General features: G+C 43.1%; 1 protein-coding gene across 5 annotated transcripts in view; it reads right to left on the reverse strand.

The window, feature by feature from the left end:
• LOC106579163 (disintegrin and metalloproteinase domain-containing protein 11) overlaps window positions 1–13,303 on the reverse strand; it is a 48,799-nt gene that overhangs the window by 6,150 nt on the left and 29,346 nt on the right. For all 5 annotated transcript variants that reach the window (XM_014158784.2, XM_014158783.2, XM_014158786.2 and 2 more), the window contains 14 exons: window positions 13,009–13,080; window positions 12,218–12,384; window positions 11,094–11,178; window positions 10,807–10,897; window positions 10,418–10,569; window positions 10,197–10,268; window positions 9,373–9,465; window positions 9,056–9,136; window positions 6,337–6,387; window positions 6,086–6,149; window positions 5,434–5,539; window positions 5,059–5,178; window positions 2,986–3,145; window positions 2,506–2,620 (listed from right to left, as the gene is read on the reverse strand). In XM_014158784.2, coding sequence (XP_014014259.1) covers window positions 2,506–2,620; window positions 2,986–3,145; window positions 5,059–5,178; window positions 5,434–5,539; window positions 6,086–6,149; window positions 6,337–6,387; window positions 9,056–9,136; window positions 9,373–9,465; window positions 10,197–10,268; window positions 10,418–10,569; window positions 10,807–10,897; window positions 11,094–11,178; window positions 12,218–12,384; window positions 13,009–13,080 — 1,429 coding nt within the window. The remainder of the gene's footprint in view (window positions 1–2,505; window positions 2,621–2,985; window positions 3,146–5,058; window positions 5,179–5,433; window positions 5,540–6,085; window positions 6,150–6,336; window positions 6,388–9,055; window positions 9,137–9,372; window positions 9,466–10,196; window positions 10,269–10,417; window positions 10,570–10,806; window positions 10,898–11,093; window positions 11,179–12,217; window positions 12,385–13,008; window positions 13,081–13,303) is intronic.

A 13,303-nucleotide genomic window follows, 5' to 3' on the forward strand; every position in this document is an offset into this window, starting at 1 on the left:
GGGAATTTCAACCACAAAGACCAGGCAGGCTTTCCAATACCTCACAAATGGCACCTATTGATAGATGGGTAAAAAAAAAGCAGACATTGAATATCCCTTTGAGCATGTTGAAGTTATTAATTACACTTTGGATGGTGTATCAATACACCCAGTCATTTCCAATGGACAGGCGTGCTTCCTAACTAAGTTGCTGAAAGCCGGAGATGAAGGAAACCGCTCAGGGATTTCACAATGAGGCCAATGGTGACTTTAAATCAGTTAAGAGTTTAATGGCTTTAATAGGAAAAAACTGAGGATGGATCAACAACATTGTAGTTACTCTACAATACTAACCTAATTGACAGAGTGAAAAGAAGGAAGCCTGTACAGAATACACATATTCCAAAACATGCATCCTGTTTGCAACAAGGCGCTAAAGTAATACTGCCAAAAATGTGGCAAAGCAATACAATTTTTGTCCTGAATACAAAGTATTATGTTTGGGGCAAATCCAATACAACACATTACTGAGTACCACTCTCCATATGTTCAAGTAAAGTGGTGGCTGCATCATGTTATGAGTATGCTTGTAATTGATAAGGACTGGGGAGTTTTTCAGGATAAAAAATAAACTGAAGAGAGTTAAGCAGAGGCAAAATCCTAGAGGAAAACCTGGTTCAGTCTGCTTTACACCAGACACTGGGAAATTAATTCATCTTTCAGCAAGACAATAACCTAAAACACGAGGCCAAATCTACACTGGAGTTGTTTACCAATTAGACAGTGAATGTTCCTGAGTGGCCGAGTTACAGTTTTGACTTAAATCTACATGAAAATCTATGGCAAGATCCTAAAATGGTTGTCTAGCAATGATCAACAACCAATTTGACAGAGCTTGAAGAATTTTGAAAATAATAAATGGGCAAATGTTGCACAATCCAGGTGTGGAAAGCTCTCAAAAAGAGACTTGCCCAGAAAGACTCACAGTTGTAATCGCTGCCAAAGGTGCTCCTACAAAGTATTGACTCAGGGGTGTGAATACTTACTGTTTGTAAATGAGATATTTCTGAATTACATTTTTTTGTACATTTGCTAACATTTAACATATTTTCACTTTGTCATTATAAAGTACTGTGTGTTGATAGGTGAGAAAGCAAAATAATGTAATTCATTTTGAATTCAGGCTGTAATATAACATGTGAAATAGGTCAAGGGGTATGAATACTTTCTGAAGACACTGTATATAAAATATTTGTGTATCGATTCTGACTATTAAAACCAGTTAAAGTCAGTTTGCAAGTCGGGATGATTTTTGGTTTATTTTCCTTGTGCTGAAGGATATGAGCTAACTGGCCAGCTGGATAGCAGGTTTGGTAAGCATCCTGTCCATTTCAGGAGTTTAAAATCAATATTTATATCATGATCATATACAGACCGGTGACCTTATGTACGAGCACCGGGTTGAGACTACATGAATGCACCCTTCATCAGCTCAAGCAATCTAATAGAAATAAAAACGGTGTATCATTGAGGCAGTGGTAAGTGTGGCAGGTAAACGCCTATTACTTCATTTCTGCAGAAATAATCTCCACCCAGCAAAGGGGGCTTTTAAAATGTTAGTTTCAGATTGGAGGGGATTTTTGCTTTTTATTCCATTCTTTGTGCTTCATTAAATTAGATTTTCCTTTTAAGCAATTTTGAATAAAAACTATACATTCATCTACTCTATATATGTATATTTTTAAACAACAACAATTTAAATTGCACTCACATATAACCGTCATGTTGTGAGTGATTGTTTTTCCTATCTAAATTATACATCAAAATGTCTGATCAAATGGGTATGTATGGAAGATGTCGAAAAGTGTGTCAAAAAGGATCGGCCCATAGTAAAATGTTCAGTTCTGATTTTACTGCCTTGTCCACTCAATGTCATTTGATTTCTTTATTTAATCGCTCCTCTCTTTTCAAATGTTGTGCAAACCTTTTTCAATTGCCTCAGGTAGAGAAGGAAACAATGTCTTGATCCCAAAACCTCACTGAGGCTTCTAGAATTTTCCAATAAACAAAACATGTTCATTCCAAATGTATATCTACTGCCCTTCCCACTGTACCGCACCAATTTCATTTGTGTGTTTCATAAAGTGACTTCTGCATGATTTCACAACGCCCAAAGTCCTTTTCTTGAGGTTGCCAGTGTTTGTGCACATTTTCCAGCACTTCTCAAGGTAGTTCTCCGTGTTATCCAAATTGAAAACTTTCAGAGGCCTGCCGTAGAATAATAGAATGGTCGCTATTAATTTGCATTGGCAAGCTGTTGTTGCTAAACATCATTCTTTCAAAAAATTCTTTTTTTTCTGTGTGTTCTTCAGTAATCATGAAAGCAACGGGTGTTGATTTTTCAGATCTATTAAAGCAATACATTGATAATAAAATTTTAAAAAATGATAATCCCCACCTTCTCGTGGACATTGAGACATAGTACTATAGATAGTATACTAATGTAGGGAGTGGCAAGTTACAAACCCTTATATTTCTCAGGGCCCTCTGGAGGGGTGGGGTCAGGGATGGGGTCATAGACGCTGCAGTCTTTCCCAGTGTAGTCCGCGTCACAAATACACCTCACCTCATTACTGCAGGTCTGGGGGGGGGGTCGATAAAATTGAATTACACAATCTAATAGCATTCAAAACCACAAGAACATGACTTCAACAATCAATCCATTCATTGTGTGAATTAACATGTATAGCATTATTCAGAACAGTTAAGGAAAACCTATCATGAACAACAACCAATGTCAGTAGTATCGATCTAGATACAAATCCTACACTCAACCCAAACAGCTCTGAATTCAGGTGTGTGTGTGTTCAGTAGGGCACACCATAGCAAAATGTTTCAAGTACAGACAGTCCCTCTATTTTCTTTTCTTTTGCTTGGTGACCCAGATCAACACATTGCTAATCCAAACCTCCCCAAGTGATGCCACAACATAGCGGTCCAACTCACCCCATGGTGAGAGCAGATGCTGGTTCCGGGGCAGGTGCTGAGGTTGAAGGTGGGCATGGGGAGGCAGCGACGGTCCAGGCACATCATGTTGGGACCGCAGGGCGTCCCGTCCTCCACGTAGCCCAGGTCCGAGCCATCCTCCAGCACCGCGTGGCCTCCACTGAACCAACACAGGACCAGGTGGTTAGAATGGGCCACTAACTGAACAACGCTCATCATATTGGTATGTCCAGTGCTCGACTTGGGATGAAAGAAGTTGACTTGGGATGAAAGAGGTGGAGGAGCTGTCTTTTTCCAAGTCGGTCCATTAGACTATGCCCACCGAAAATCACAAATGACATTTAGCTATAGAGACCTCTGTTACAGGTTCCTACACCTTTTCCATGAGTTCTCCATGACTTTCAACCAAATTTGAATTACTATTATTACAGCCTACATGAAAAAGTAAGCATTTTTTACACTGGCAGGCTGCGTATCTGATCCCATGTAGGCCTTCCATCTCCTGCCATTGTGCCATTGATCAAGGCACTTAAACCCCCCCCCCCCAAAGTAGAACTGCACTGTTAGTCACATGTCAACAGTTGGTCAACCCTCTATCTGTGCAGCTCCTGGGTGTGCAGGCTTGGCTTTTGATCCAGCCCTGAAAACACCCAAGTCTGCTTACCAAGGTCCCGTTGAGCAGCTGATGTTTAGGCTACAATGTGGTTAGACCAGATCTTGAACAAAAGCCATTAAGCTCTCCTGGAGGATGATTACCACCCTTCATATACAATACTGCAACATTACAACCAAATACTTTGGTCTTTATAAAAAAGGATTCCCTAATTTAAATGAATCCGGGATCAAATGGAAAAGCTAGGCTACTTCAAAGTAAGACAGGCTATCTAACTATATGTGTTTATATATAACGCTCAAATATTCATGTTTCAGGGGAGATCTATGCACAGCAAGTTATTTGTCAATTGGGCTATTAGAATATTTGTAACGTTGTCGCAATTACATCGCTGCCTACTGTCTAACTGAGGGGAATCCCCATCTTCCCAACGGTGCAGATTTATTTAGGCCATCTACTATAGAGCCGGTGGAAAGTCGACAACCACATTAATGCTTAGTTAGCGATAGTTAACTAGCGAGATAACGGCTAGTCTGTTGCCTGTCATTATTTTATACCCGCTGCTGAAAGGTCGCGCTTTCGCTCTTCCCGGCAACGGCTCACTCGCACTGGCACACACAGACAGGCACTGAAGAGTCATTCCAATGATAACTGATATGTAAAAGTGTGCATTCATGAATTACATTAACAAAAATTCTGAAACTCATTCCCATGACCTTACAAAATTTGACAATTTGGAAGAGTGCGTCATGTTGCACAGGTTGGCACAATCTCGAACGGTCTGCTGTTACGCACAGATTGACAGACTAGCCGCAAATCAGTTATCAGGAAATGAATGCCCACTCACTATTGCTATTCAATGCGGATCCCGCTTTGATCTACATTTTTTGCCTCAGTGTGTGAATCTAGGCCAACGATAGGCTACTTTGTTTTATAGAGGAACTGGTGCGTAACTCACCCGAAATTAGAGGTGCTGATACTGCACTCCTGACAGCTCCGGCCCAAATAAAACACTGGCATCATATTATACTTAAAAATATTTATGTATCACATATTTATACTTCAAAAATATTCAAACTAGCGCATTTTGAAATATAAAAGTAACTTTGCAAGCAATCAGTGTACGAGAACATCATGTGAATTAACACAACTGCAAGAAATCATTACTGTTGCATGAGTGTAAAAATGTTTAAGCACACACACGGTAAGGTTACTGGAACAACAGTCCATCAAACCGATTTGATCACTGTGGCAGATAGCGAGGTGTCTGTTTAACTCTCAGCCTTTCCTTCCTTACAGGATCAGTTGACCTCGCTCTTTCTCTCCTTTATCGCTCTTTTGAACTCTTCCTTTTCTCTCCTTCTCACTTTCACCTCAACCTCATTCCTCTGTCACTTACACTTGTTCTCGCTCTCCTCCTTTCACACTCTCTCTTTTTTCTCTCTCTCTTTCGGTCTCACCGGCAGTCCAGGTATCTGTTCTGGTGGTAGATGGTTAGGCTGGTGAGGTCCCCCTGCAGATCTCCAAACCTCGGCTTAGCAGACATGTTAGTACACAGCAGGAACCCGCAGAGCACATCCCTGAGAGGAGAACAAAAGATACAGAGGGAGGGAGAGAAAGAGAGCGGAAGAAGAAGAGAAAGCGAGATAGAGGGACAGGGAGTAGAGAGAGAGTGAGAGAGAGGGGAGGGAGCGAGAGAAAGAAAAATAGAGGGGGAGAGAGAGAGAGAGAAGTTTCTGCCTAGGACAATGTGTCAAATATGGCGTGTGCTTGAGAGTGAGGTACACGATGTACATAAGAAAGTATGAGGTTTAAAGAGGCCTGTGGTCACTCACTGCTTGTTGCACTGCACCCAGCCCTGGCCACTGGAGTCACGGCCACAGTTGCCCTTCTCTGTGCCCTCGGAGTTTAGCTTCTCATAGCAGAAGCGGTCGGCTGAGTCTGAAACACACGCAAAAACACACACACACATTTTGCAGCACCATGTTATTTTCACTTTGCTATACTTTATTGCAGTACTTAACTGATGGCAACGTCATGGCATCATCATCATAAATGTGTGGTGTGAATTATAACATGACAACTGCTAGTATTTCAGGACCTATAATATAGATTCATGTGGACCTATAAATTGCACTGCCATGCAATTCCTGACATATCCAGCAGAGGGCAGTAACATTAAAAGTAGAAAAGCAGACCAAGTTGAGATTTTTGTATGGAGGTGAATATTTTTTTAAAAATTGTATTTAAAAATATATATATATTATTCAACCTTTATTTAACTAGGCAAGTCAGTTAAGAACAAATTATTATTTTACAATGACGGCCGACACCGGCCAAACCCGGACGATGCTGGGCCAATTGTGCGCCGCCCGATGGGACTCCCAATCACGGCCGGATGTGATACAGCACGGATGGCCATTGCCATTGTTAAAGCGTTCAGACCAGTATATCGTCAGTATATAGATAATCTTTGTTATTACTCACTGTGGCCCCAGAGACCTCTGCACTGTCCATCTCTGGTCTTACAGCGACCTCCGAAACAACGACCCTGGGAGAGAGAGAAGGAGAGAGTGAGAGAGATAGACAGAGAGAAGGAGAGATCGAGAGAGAGAGAAGAGATAGTACAAGAGAGTATTATATGTATTAGAGGTACAGTATTATTTGTATATCTACAAAAAAGAGACAAATCCAGACACAAATGTGGTCATAAAAGCCTTTATGTTGGATTCAGGTACCTGGCCAGCTTCACACGTGTAACCATCCAGTTTGTGGACATTATGAGGACACTGCAGAAGGGGAACAACAGAGTGTATAAATTAGCCTAGTTAACATGTTCAATAGTACAACACACACATACATAGTCAAAGTATGGTAGGCTACATCCCAGCAGGGAGTAGCCTGCCACCAAGATGGCACTGACAGAGATGGTCGCCCCGCTTCGAGTCCTTACGAAACTATGCAGTATTTTGTTTTTTTAAGTATTATTTCTTACATTGTTACCCCAGGAAATCTTAAGCCTTATTATATACAGCCGGGAAGAACTATTGGATATAAGAGCAATGTCAACTTACCAACATTACGACCAGGAATACGACTTTCCCGAAGCAGATCCTCTATTTGGACCACCACCCAGGACAATGGATCTAATCACAGAAGCCGACCCAAAACAACAGCGCTGCAAAAGGGGCAGACAGAGCGCCGTATACTACTCGCCAATGTCCAGTCTCTTGACAACAAGGTAGACGAAATTCGAGTAAGGGTTGCCTTCCAGAGAAACATCAGAGACTGTAACATTCTCTGTTTCACGGAAACATGGCTCTCTCGGGATATGTTGTCGGAATCGGTTCAGCCAGCGGTCTTCTCCATGCATCGAGCCGACAGAGATAAACACCTCTCTGTGAAGAGGAAGGGCGGGGGTGTATGCTATATGATTAACGACTCATGGTGTTATCATAACAACATACAGGAACTCAAGTCCTTCTGCTCACCCGACCTAGAATTCCTTACAAATCAAATGCCGGCCATATTACCTCCCAAGAGAATTCTCGTCAGTTATCGTCACAGCTCTGTACATTCCCCCTCAAGCAGACACCAAGACGACCCTCCGGCAACTTCACTGGACTCTATGTAAACTGGAAACCATATATCCTAAGGCTGCATTTATTGTAGCTGGGGATTTTAACAAAGCAAATTTAAGAACAAGGCTACCTAAATTCTATTAGCATATTGATTGCAGTACTCGCGGGGGTAATACTCTCGATCACTGCTACTTTAAATTCCGCGATGCATACAGAGCCCTCCCCTGCCCTCCCTTGGGCAAATCCGACCACGACGCCATCTTACCGGCCACCCTAGACCCACTTCAGTTTGCATACCACCCCAACAGGTCCACAGACGATGTAATCGCCATCACACTGCACACTGTCCTATCCCATCTGGACAAGAGGAATACCTTTGTAAGAATGCTGTTCATTGACTACAGCTCAGCATTCAACCCCATAGTACCCTCCAAGCTCATCATCAAGCTGGAGGCCCTGGGTCTCAACCACGTCCTGTGCAATTGGGTCCTGGACTTTGACTGGCCGCCCCCAGGTGGTTAAGGTAGGAAACAACATCTCCACTTCGCTGACCCTTAACACTGGGGCCCCACAAGGGTGCGTGCTCAGCCCCCTCCTGTTGTCCCTGTTCACCCACGACTGCGTGGCCACGCACGCCTCCAACTCAATCATCAAGTTTGCAGACGACACAAAAGTAGTGGGCTTGATTACCAACAACGATGAGACAGCCTACAGGGAGGAGGTGAGGACACTCAGAGTGTGGTGTCAGGAAAACAACCTCTCACTCAATGTCAACAAAACAAAGGAGATGATCGTGGACTTCAGGAAACAGCAGAGGGAGCACCCCCCTATCCACATCGAAGGGACAGCAGTGGAGAAGATGGAAAGTTTTAAGTTCCTCGGCGTACACATCACGGACAAACTGAAATGGTCCACCCACATAGACAGTGTGGTGAAGAAGGCACAACAGCGCCTCTTCAACCTCAGGAGGCTGAAGAAATTTGTCTTGTCACCTAAAACCCTGACAAACTCCTACAGATCGGGCTGTATCACAGCCTGGTACAGCAACTGCACCGCCCTACACCGCAAGGCTCTCCAGAGGGTGGTGCGGTCTGCACAATGCATCACTGGGGGCAACCTACCTGCCATCCAGGACACCTACAGCACCCGATGTCACAGGAAGGCCAAAAAGATCATCAAGGACAACAACCACCCGAGCCACTGCCTGTTCACACCGCTACCATCCAGAAGGCGAGGTCAGTACAGGTGAATCAAAGCTGGGACCGAGAGACTGAAAAACAGCTTCTATCTCAAGGCCATCAGACTGCTGAACAGCATTCACTAACTCAAGAGAGGCTGCTGCCTACATTGAGACCCTACCACTGGCCACTTTAATAAATGGATCACTAGTCACTTTAAACAATACCGCATTAAATAATGCCACTTTAATGTTTCGATCTTACATTACTCATATCATATGTATATACTGATTTTATACCATCCATCGCTCATCCATATATTTATATGTACATTTTCTCATTCACCCCTTTAGATTTGTGTGCATTAGGTAGTTGTTGGGGAATTGTTAGACTACTTGTTAGACATTACTGCACTCGGAACTAGAAGCATTTCGCGACACCAGCACTAACATCTGCTAACCATGTGTATGTGACCAATACCATTTGATTTGAAAAGGATATACTTGCACATCTTGTAAGGACAAAAGTTCCCACACTAAGAGCTTACTTTTTAGGGGTATTGCAAAACTTAAAACTTTGCAACCAAGCAGTGTGTGGGATTGTACAGTATATTCACATTGGCTTTGCGCTGCGAGTAAAATAGTAGTGTACAAAATGAGGGTATCCTGAACACTGACTTAGCGTATTGGCCGTCTCACCTGGCTGGAGTCTCCGGGACACGTCTCCGGGACGTCACAGTCGTTGGTCACTTCGCGACACGTCACCCCCCTGAGCTCGTACTGTCACACAAAGTTATCACTATTTTCACAGCACCGATTTGACTGTATAGGCAACTGTAATTATACATGAAAACTACAACTGCATAGAATCATGTAAAACTTCAGTCAGAAATGACAATCAAACTGTGGCTGATATCAGTTAAAGTTAAATAAATGGAAAATGTCTAGTTACAACAAGTTAACAAGACAGTCATCCTAGTGGGGTAGACATGTAAAAGTGTAACGCTAGTACTCACCCTGCAACCTCTACAGCAGAGGCCATTGCTGCACATGGCATCGTGGGTCAGGGTGCACTTCTTACAGCAAGCTCCTCCACTCCGCGCACACTCCTGCAACCACACGACACACTCTTGTAGCAACACACAATACTAAATGCAGAGGCTAAAGGCGTCTTCATGCTTCCCATCCGAAACACTTCGGAACAGTTTGTGCATATATTACGAGGACGTTTTTGTTCGTTTTTGATCTTCGGCAATGGTTTTTCAGGCGACTTGGTTAGACGACTTGGTTTCATGCACATTTTTTCACTTGAGATATACTGCACCAAACACCTTAGTTAGATGTCAAATTGCACGGCTAAGATCTCCTCAGAAAAACTACAAAATGAATGACAGATTTCTTGAGTTATCTTAGGTTCTTTCTGACTATTTTCAGGAAGTGTACACTGGCTACGGCATCTCAAAAAACAAACAGTACTATTGCCGCTTATTTCTTGTTTTTCAAGCGAAAGTGTTATTTTTGTATTTTTCTTCTCCCCAATATCGAACTTGTCTCATCGCTGCAACTCCCTGACGGGCTCGGGAGGCGAAGGTCGAGTCATGCATCCTCCGAAAAATGACCCGCCTCTTAACACCCGCCAGCTTCACCCGGAAGCCAGCCGCACCAATGTGTCGGAGGAAACACTGTTCACCTGACGACCTAAGTCAGCCTGCAGGCCCAAGCGAAGGTCTTTTAAGGGAGTACGCGAGCACACTCGTTCGGTTCGCCTAACCGATTTCGGCTAAGCACCACCCGAACCGAAGCATTCAGAAGCCCTTAAGGGTTTTACTGTAGGACTCACCACATGGGATCCACAGTCACACTCCTCCCCCACCTCCACAAAGCCATTGCCACACTCTGGAGAGTCTAGCAGCTACAAGGAACACAACAAGGGGACAGGAGTCAACACCAGAAACAAAAAACAATGCCTTTGTTTGAATGTTTTCTGGCATTCTCAGAATGTAACGTCCTCCACCACCACCTTCCCTGCGCCATTTCCAACCAACCGCAGCCAGAGCTCACCTTGCTGGGCTTATTGAAGAGGCAGCTGCCCCCACCCTGCTGGAGAAAGCGAAGGTACTCATCCACACTGCAGCGTGAGAACTTCCTAGGAAGATAGTAGCCGGTGTCTTCCATGATGCAGCCCAGCCATGGGTCGGGACACCTGCAGTCCCCTATAGGGCCAGAGAATCAAGGACATGTCACATGACGGGGGACAAGACCAGGGTCTTCTTACTTGCTGTCACACACTTTGCCACAACTGTTGATGTAAAAAGGGCTTAATAACTAACATTTGATTGAATCTGAAAAGAAGCTGCTATGCTGTTTACATTGCGCCAGGTTGAGCTTGCCTCCTATTTTCTGTGACAGTGTGTACAGAAGTTGTTGATGTGGATGAATGCAGGTCTTACCAGCCGTAGGGCGCTCCTTGTTCCACATCATGCCAATGTTCTGCCCCAGGCTCTGACACAACGTGATGGCCATGGGACCCACGTTGCCGTACTAAAACACACACATGCAAGACAAGGTAAGTGCGAAAACGCACACACAAGCAGTATATTTAGCTTCTTCCAAACAGGCTGTTTCACTCGGCTACGCCTCAGGAGTCTTGTACTCCGAATTGGAATAGCCATGCCCTAATAGGCTTCTTTTGTGGAGTTGGGTGAGTCAATGACTGTAAAAACCAAAAAGGCCTTACCTCGTTGACTCCTCCTCCCCGTGTGAGGGAACAGATACCCCCGATGTAGGCTGTGCCACTGCGGCTGCTCTGGAAGGTCCTCCCCCTACAGGACACACAGGGATTAACAGGAGCTATCATCAAGTGTTAATGTACGGTGGACAAGTACAGTGAAATGCCTTTGCTAGCTCTAAACCCAACAACGCAGTAATCAATAGCAATGTAGTACTAAAAATAACATAAGGTAGAACAAAAACACACAAGAAATAAAAATAACAAATAAGAAGAGCATAAGAAAGTAACAATCTATATACAGGATCAGTACCAATACCATATTTACAATGTGCAGGGATACTGTATAGGTGTACATGCAACGTGTACTAAGGCGGGTGTAATAACATCAGTGGTGGAAAAAGTACTCAATTGTCATACTTGAGTAAAAGTAAAGATGCCTTAACAGAAAATGACTCAAGTAAAAGTCACCCAGTAAAATACTACTTGAGTAAAAGTATCTGGTTTAAAATGTACTTAAGTACAGTGGTAGAAAAAGTACTAAATTGTCATACTTGAGAAAGAGTACAAAGTAAAAGTAAATGCTATACATCAAATTTCTTATATTAAGCAAACTAGATGGCACTATTTTCACCTTATTTTTCATTACGAACAGAAAAGGGCACACTCCAACACTTAGACATAATTTACAAACACAGTAGTTGTGTTTTGTGAGTCCGCCAGATCAGAGGCAGTAGGGATGACAAAGCGTTATATTGATAGGTGCCATAATTATGTCCTGTTAAATGTAACCAGTACTTTTGGGTGTCAGGGAAAATGTAAGGAGAAAAAAGCACATTATTTTCCTCAGGAATAAAAGTAAAAGTTGTCAAAAATATATATAGTAAAGTAAAGTACAGATACCCCAAAACACTACTTAAGTAGTACTTAAGTATTTTTACCTTACTTTACACCACTGAATAACATGCTTATAACAGTCGCTTTGGACATTCCCCCTGTCCACTTACGTCAGGCAGTATCAAGCACCGAATGAAATAGGAGTCTAGAATGGGCATTGGTATTCCGGCAATGTGACTATTGTGTGTATTATATTGTGTCTGTATGGTTTCAAGTGTTATGAGGGGAGAACCCACGAGAAGAGGTGTGTGGCGTCGCTGCGCTCCTTGATGCTCTCCTTCCTGTACTTCATGAAGTCCCTCAGGGTCAGCAAGGGGTCATTGCCCACGGACACCATGTTCTGGGATGACCACGTCTCCATGGCGACCAGCACGATCCGCGTGTTGAGCTGGTCCTTGTAAATCTGAGGTCAAAGAGTCACGATGACAATGAGGAACTAAGTCAACCCTTGCCAGAACAACTATTCATGTAATCTTGGCACCCAGAACTAAATCAGCTACTCGGTTTTGGTCAACATTTGAATGTTAAGGCTGCCACGACAATTTTAACTGATTATGATGTATATTAGATAGATGATCAACACAAATGATATAAACCTGATGATCAATATGGACAGTAACATCTTAGAGTAAAACAAGGAAACATAAAAATGGAAAAGTGGATATGGTATGTATGTATGTATGTATGTATGTATGTATGTATGTATGTATGTATGTATGTATGTATGTATGTATGTATGTATGTATGTATGTGTGTGAGCGGTTGACACGGGAGTGCCATTTTTTCCCTGTACTGTCCTGATCCAGCAACAATTCTATAACCCTGACATGTCCTCCTAAAAAAAAGTCCGTTTAAAATTATTCCTGTACTGCCCGTTCCTGTGAGGACTGTCGATCCTGTCCCAAACTTGACATTAGGATTTCATTCCCGTTCCTGAGGAAGTCCTGCAGAACCTGCATGAACCCGAGGTAATGTCAACCTCTAGTGTGTGTGTGTCTGCATGTGTGCAGAGGCAGACGGCTCTCACCGCGTCTGCCATATTGACGACCGCTTTGGCAAAGTTCCTCGTCTGCGACGACGACCGACGCAGCTGCACAAACTACAGCACAGGGCAGAGGAAAGGACCAAGAGCAGAGGGTGGGTGGGGAGGAGAGAAACAGAGATATCCATATTGACCAATTACAATAAATAAACAACCAAAACCTCAAATATTTGATTACGTAGGACAGTGATCCTTATTCCTGCTCTTGGATAGTGTTGTGGAAATATTTAATAAAATATTTCTCAGATACCAGAGCTTGTGAATTCAAATAGACTTTATT

Source organism: Salmo salar, chromosome ssa19, assembly GCF_905237065.1.
Source record: "Salmo salar chromosome ssa19, Ssal_v3.1, whole genome shotgun sequence".
Classification (NCBI taxonomy): Eukaryota; Metazoa; Chordata; class Actinopteri; order Salmoniformes; family Salmonidae; genus Salmo; species Salmo salar.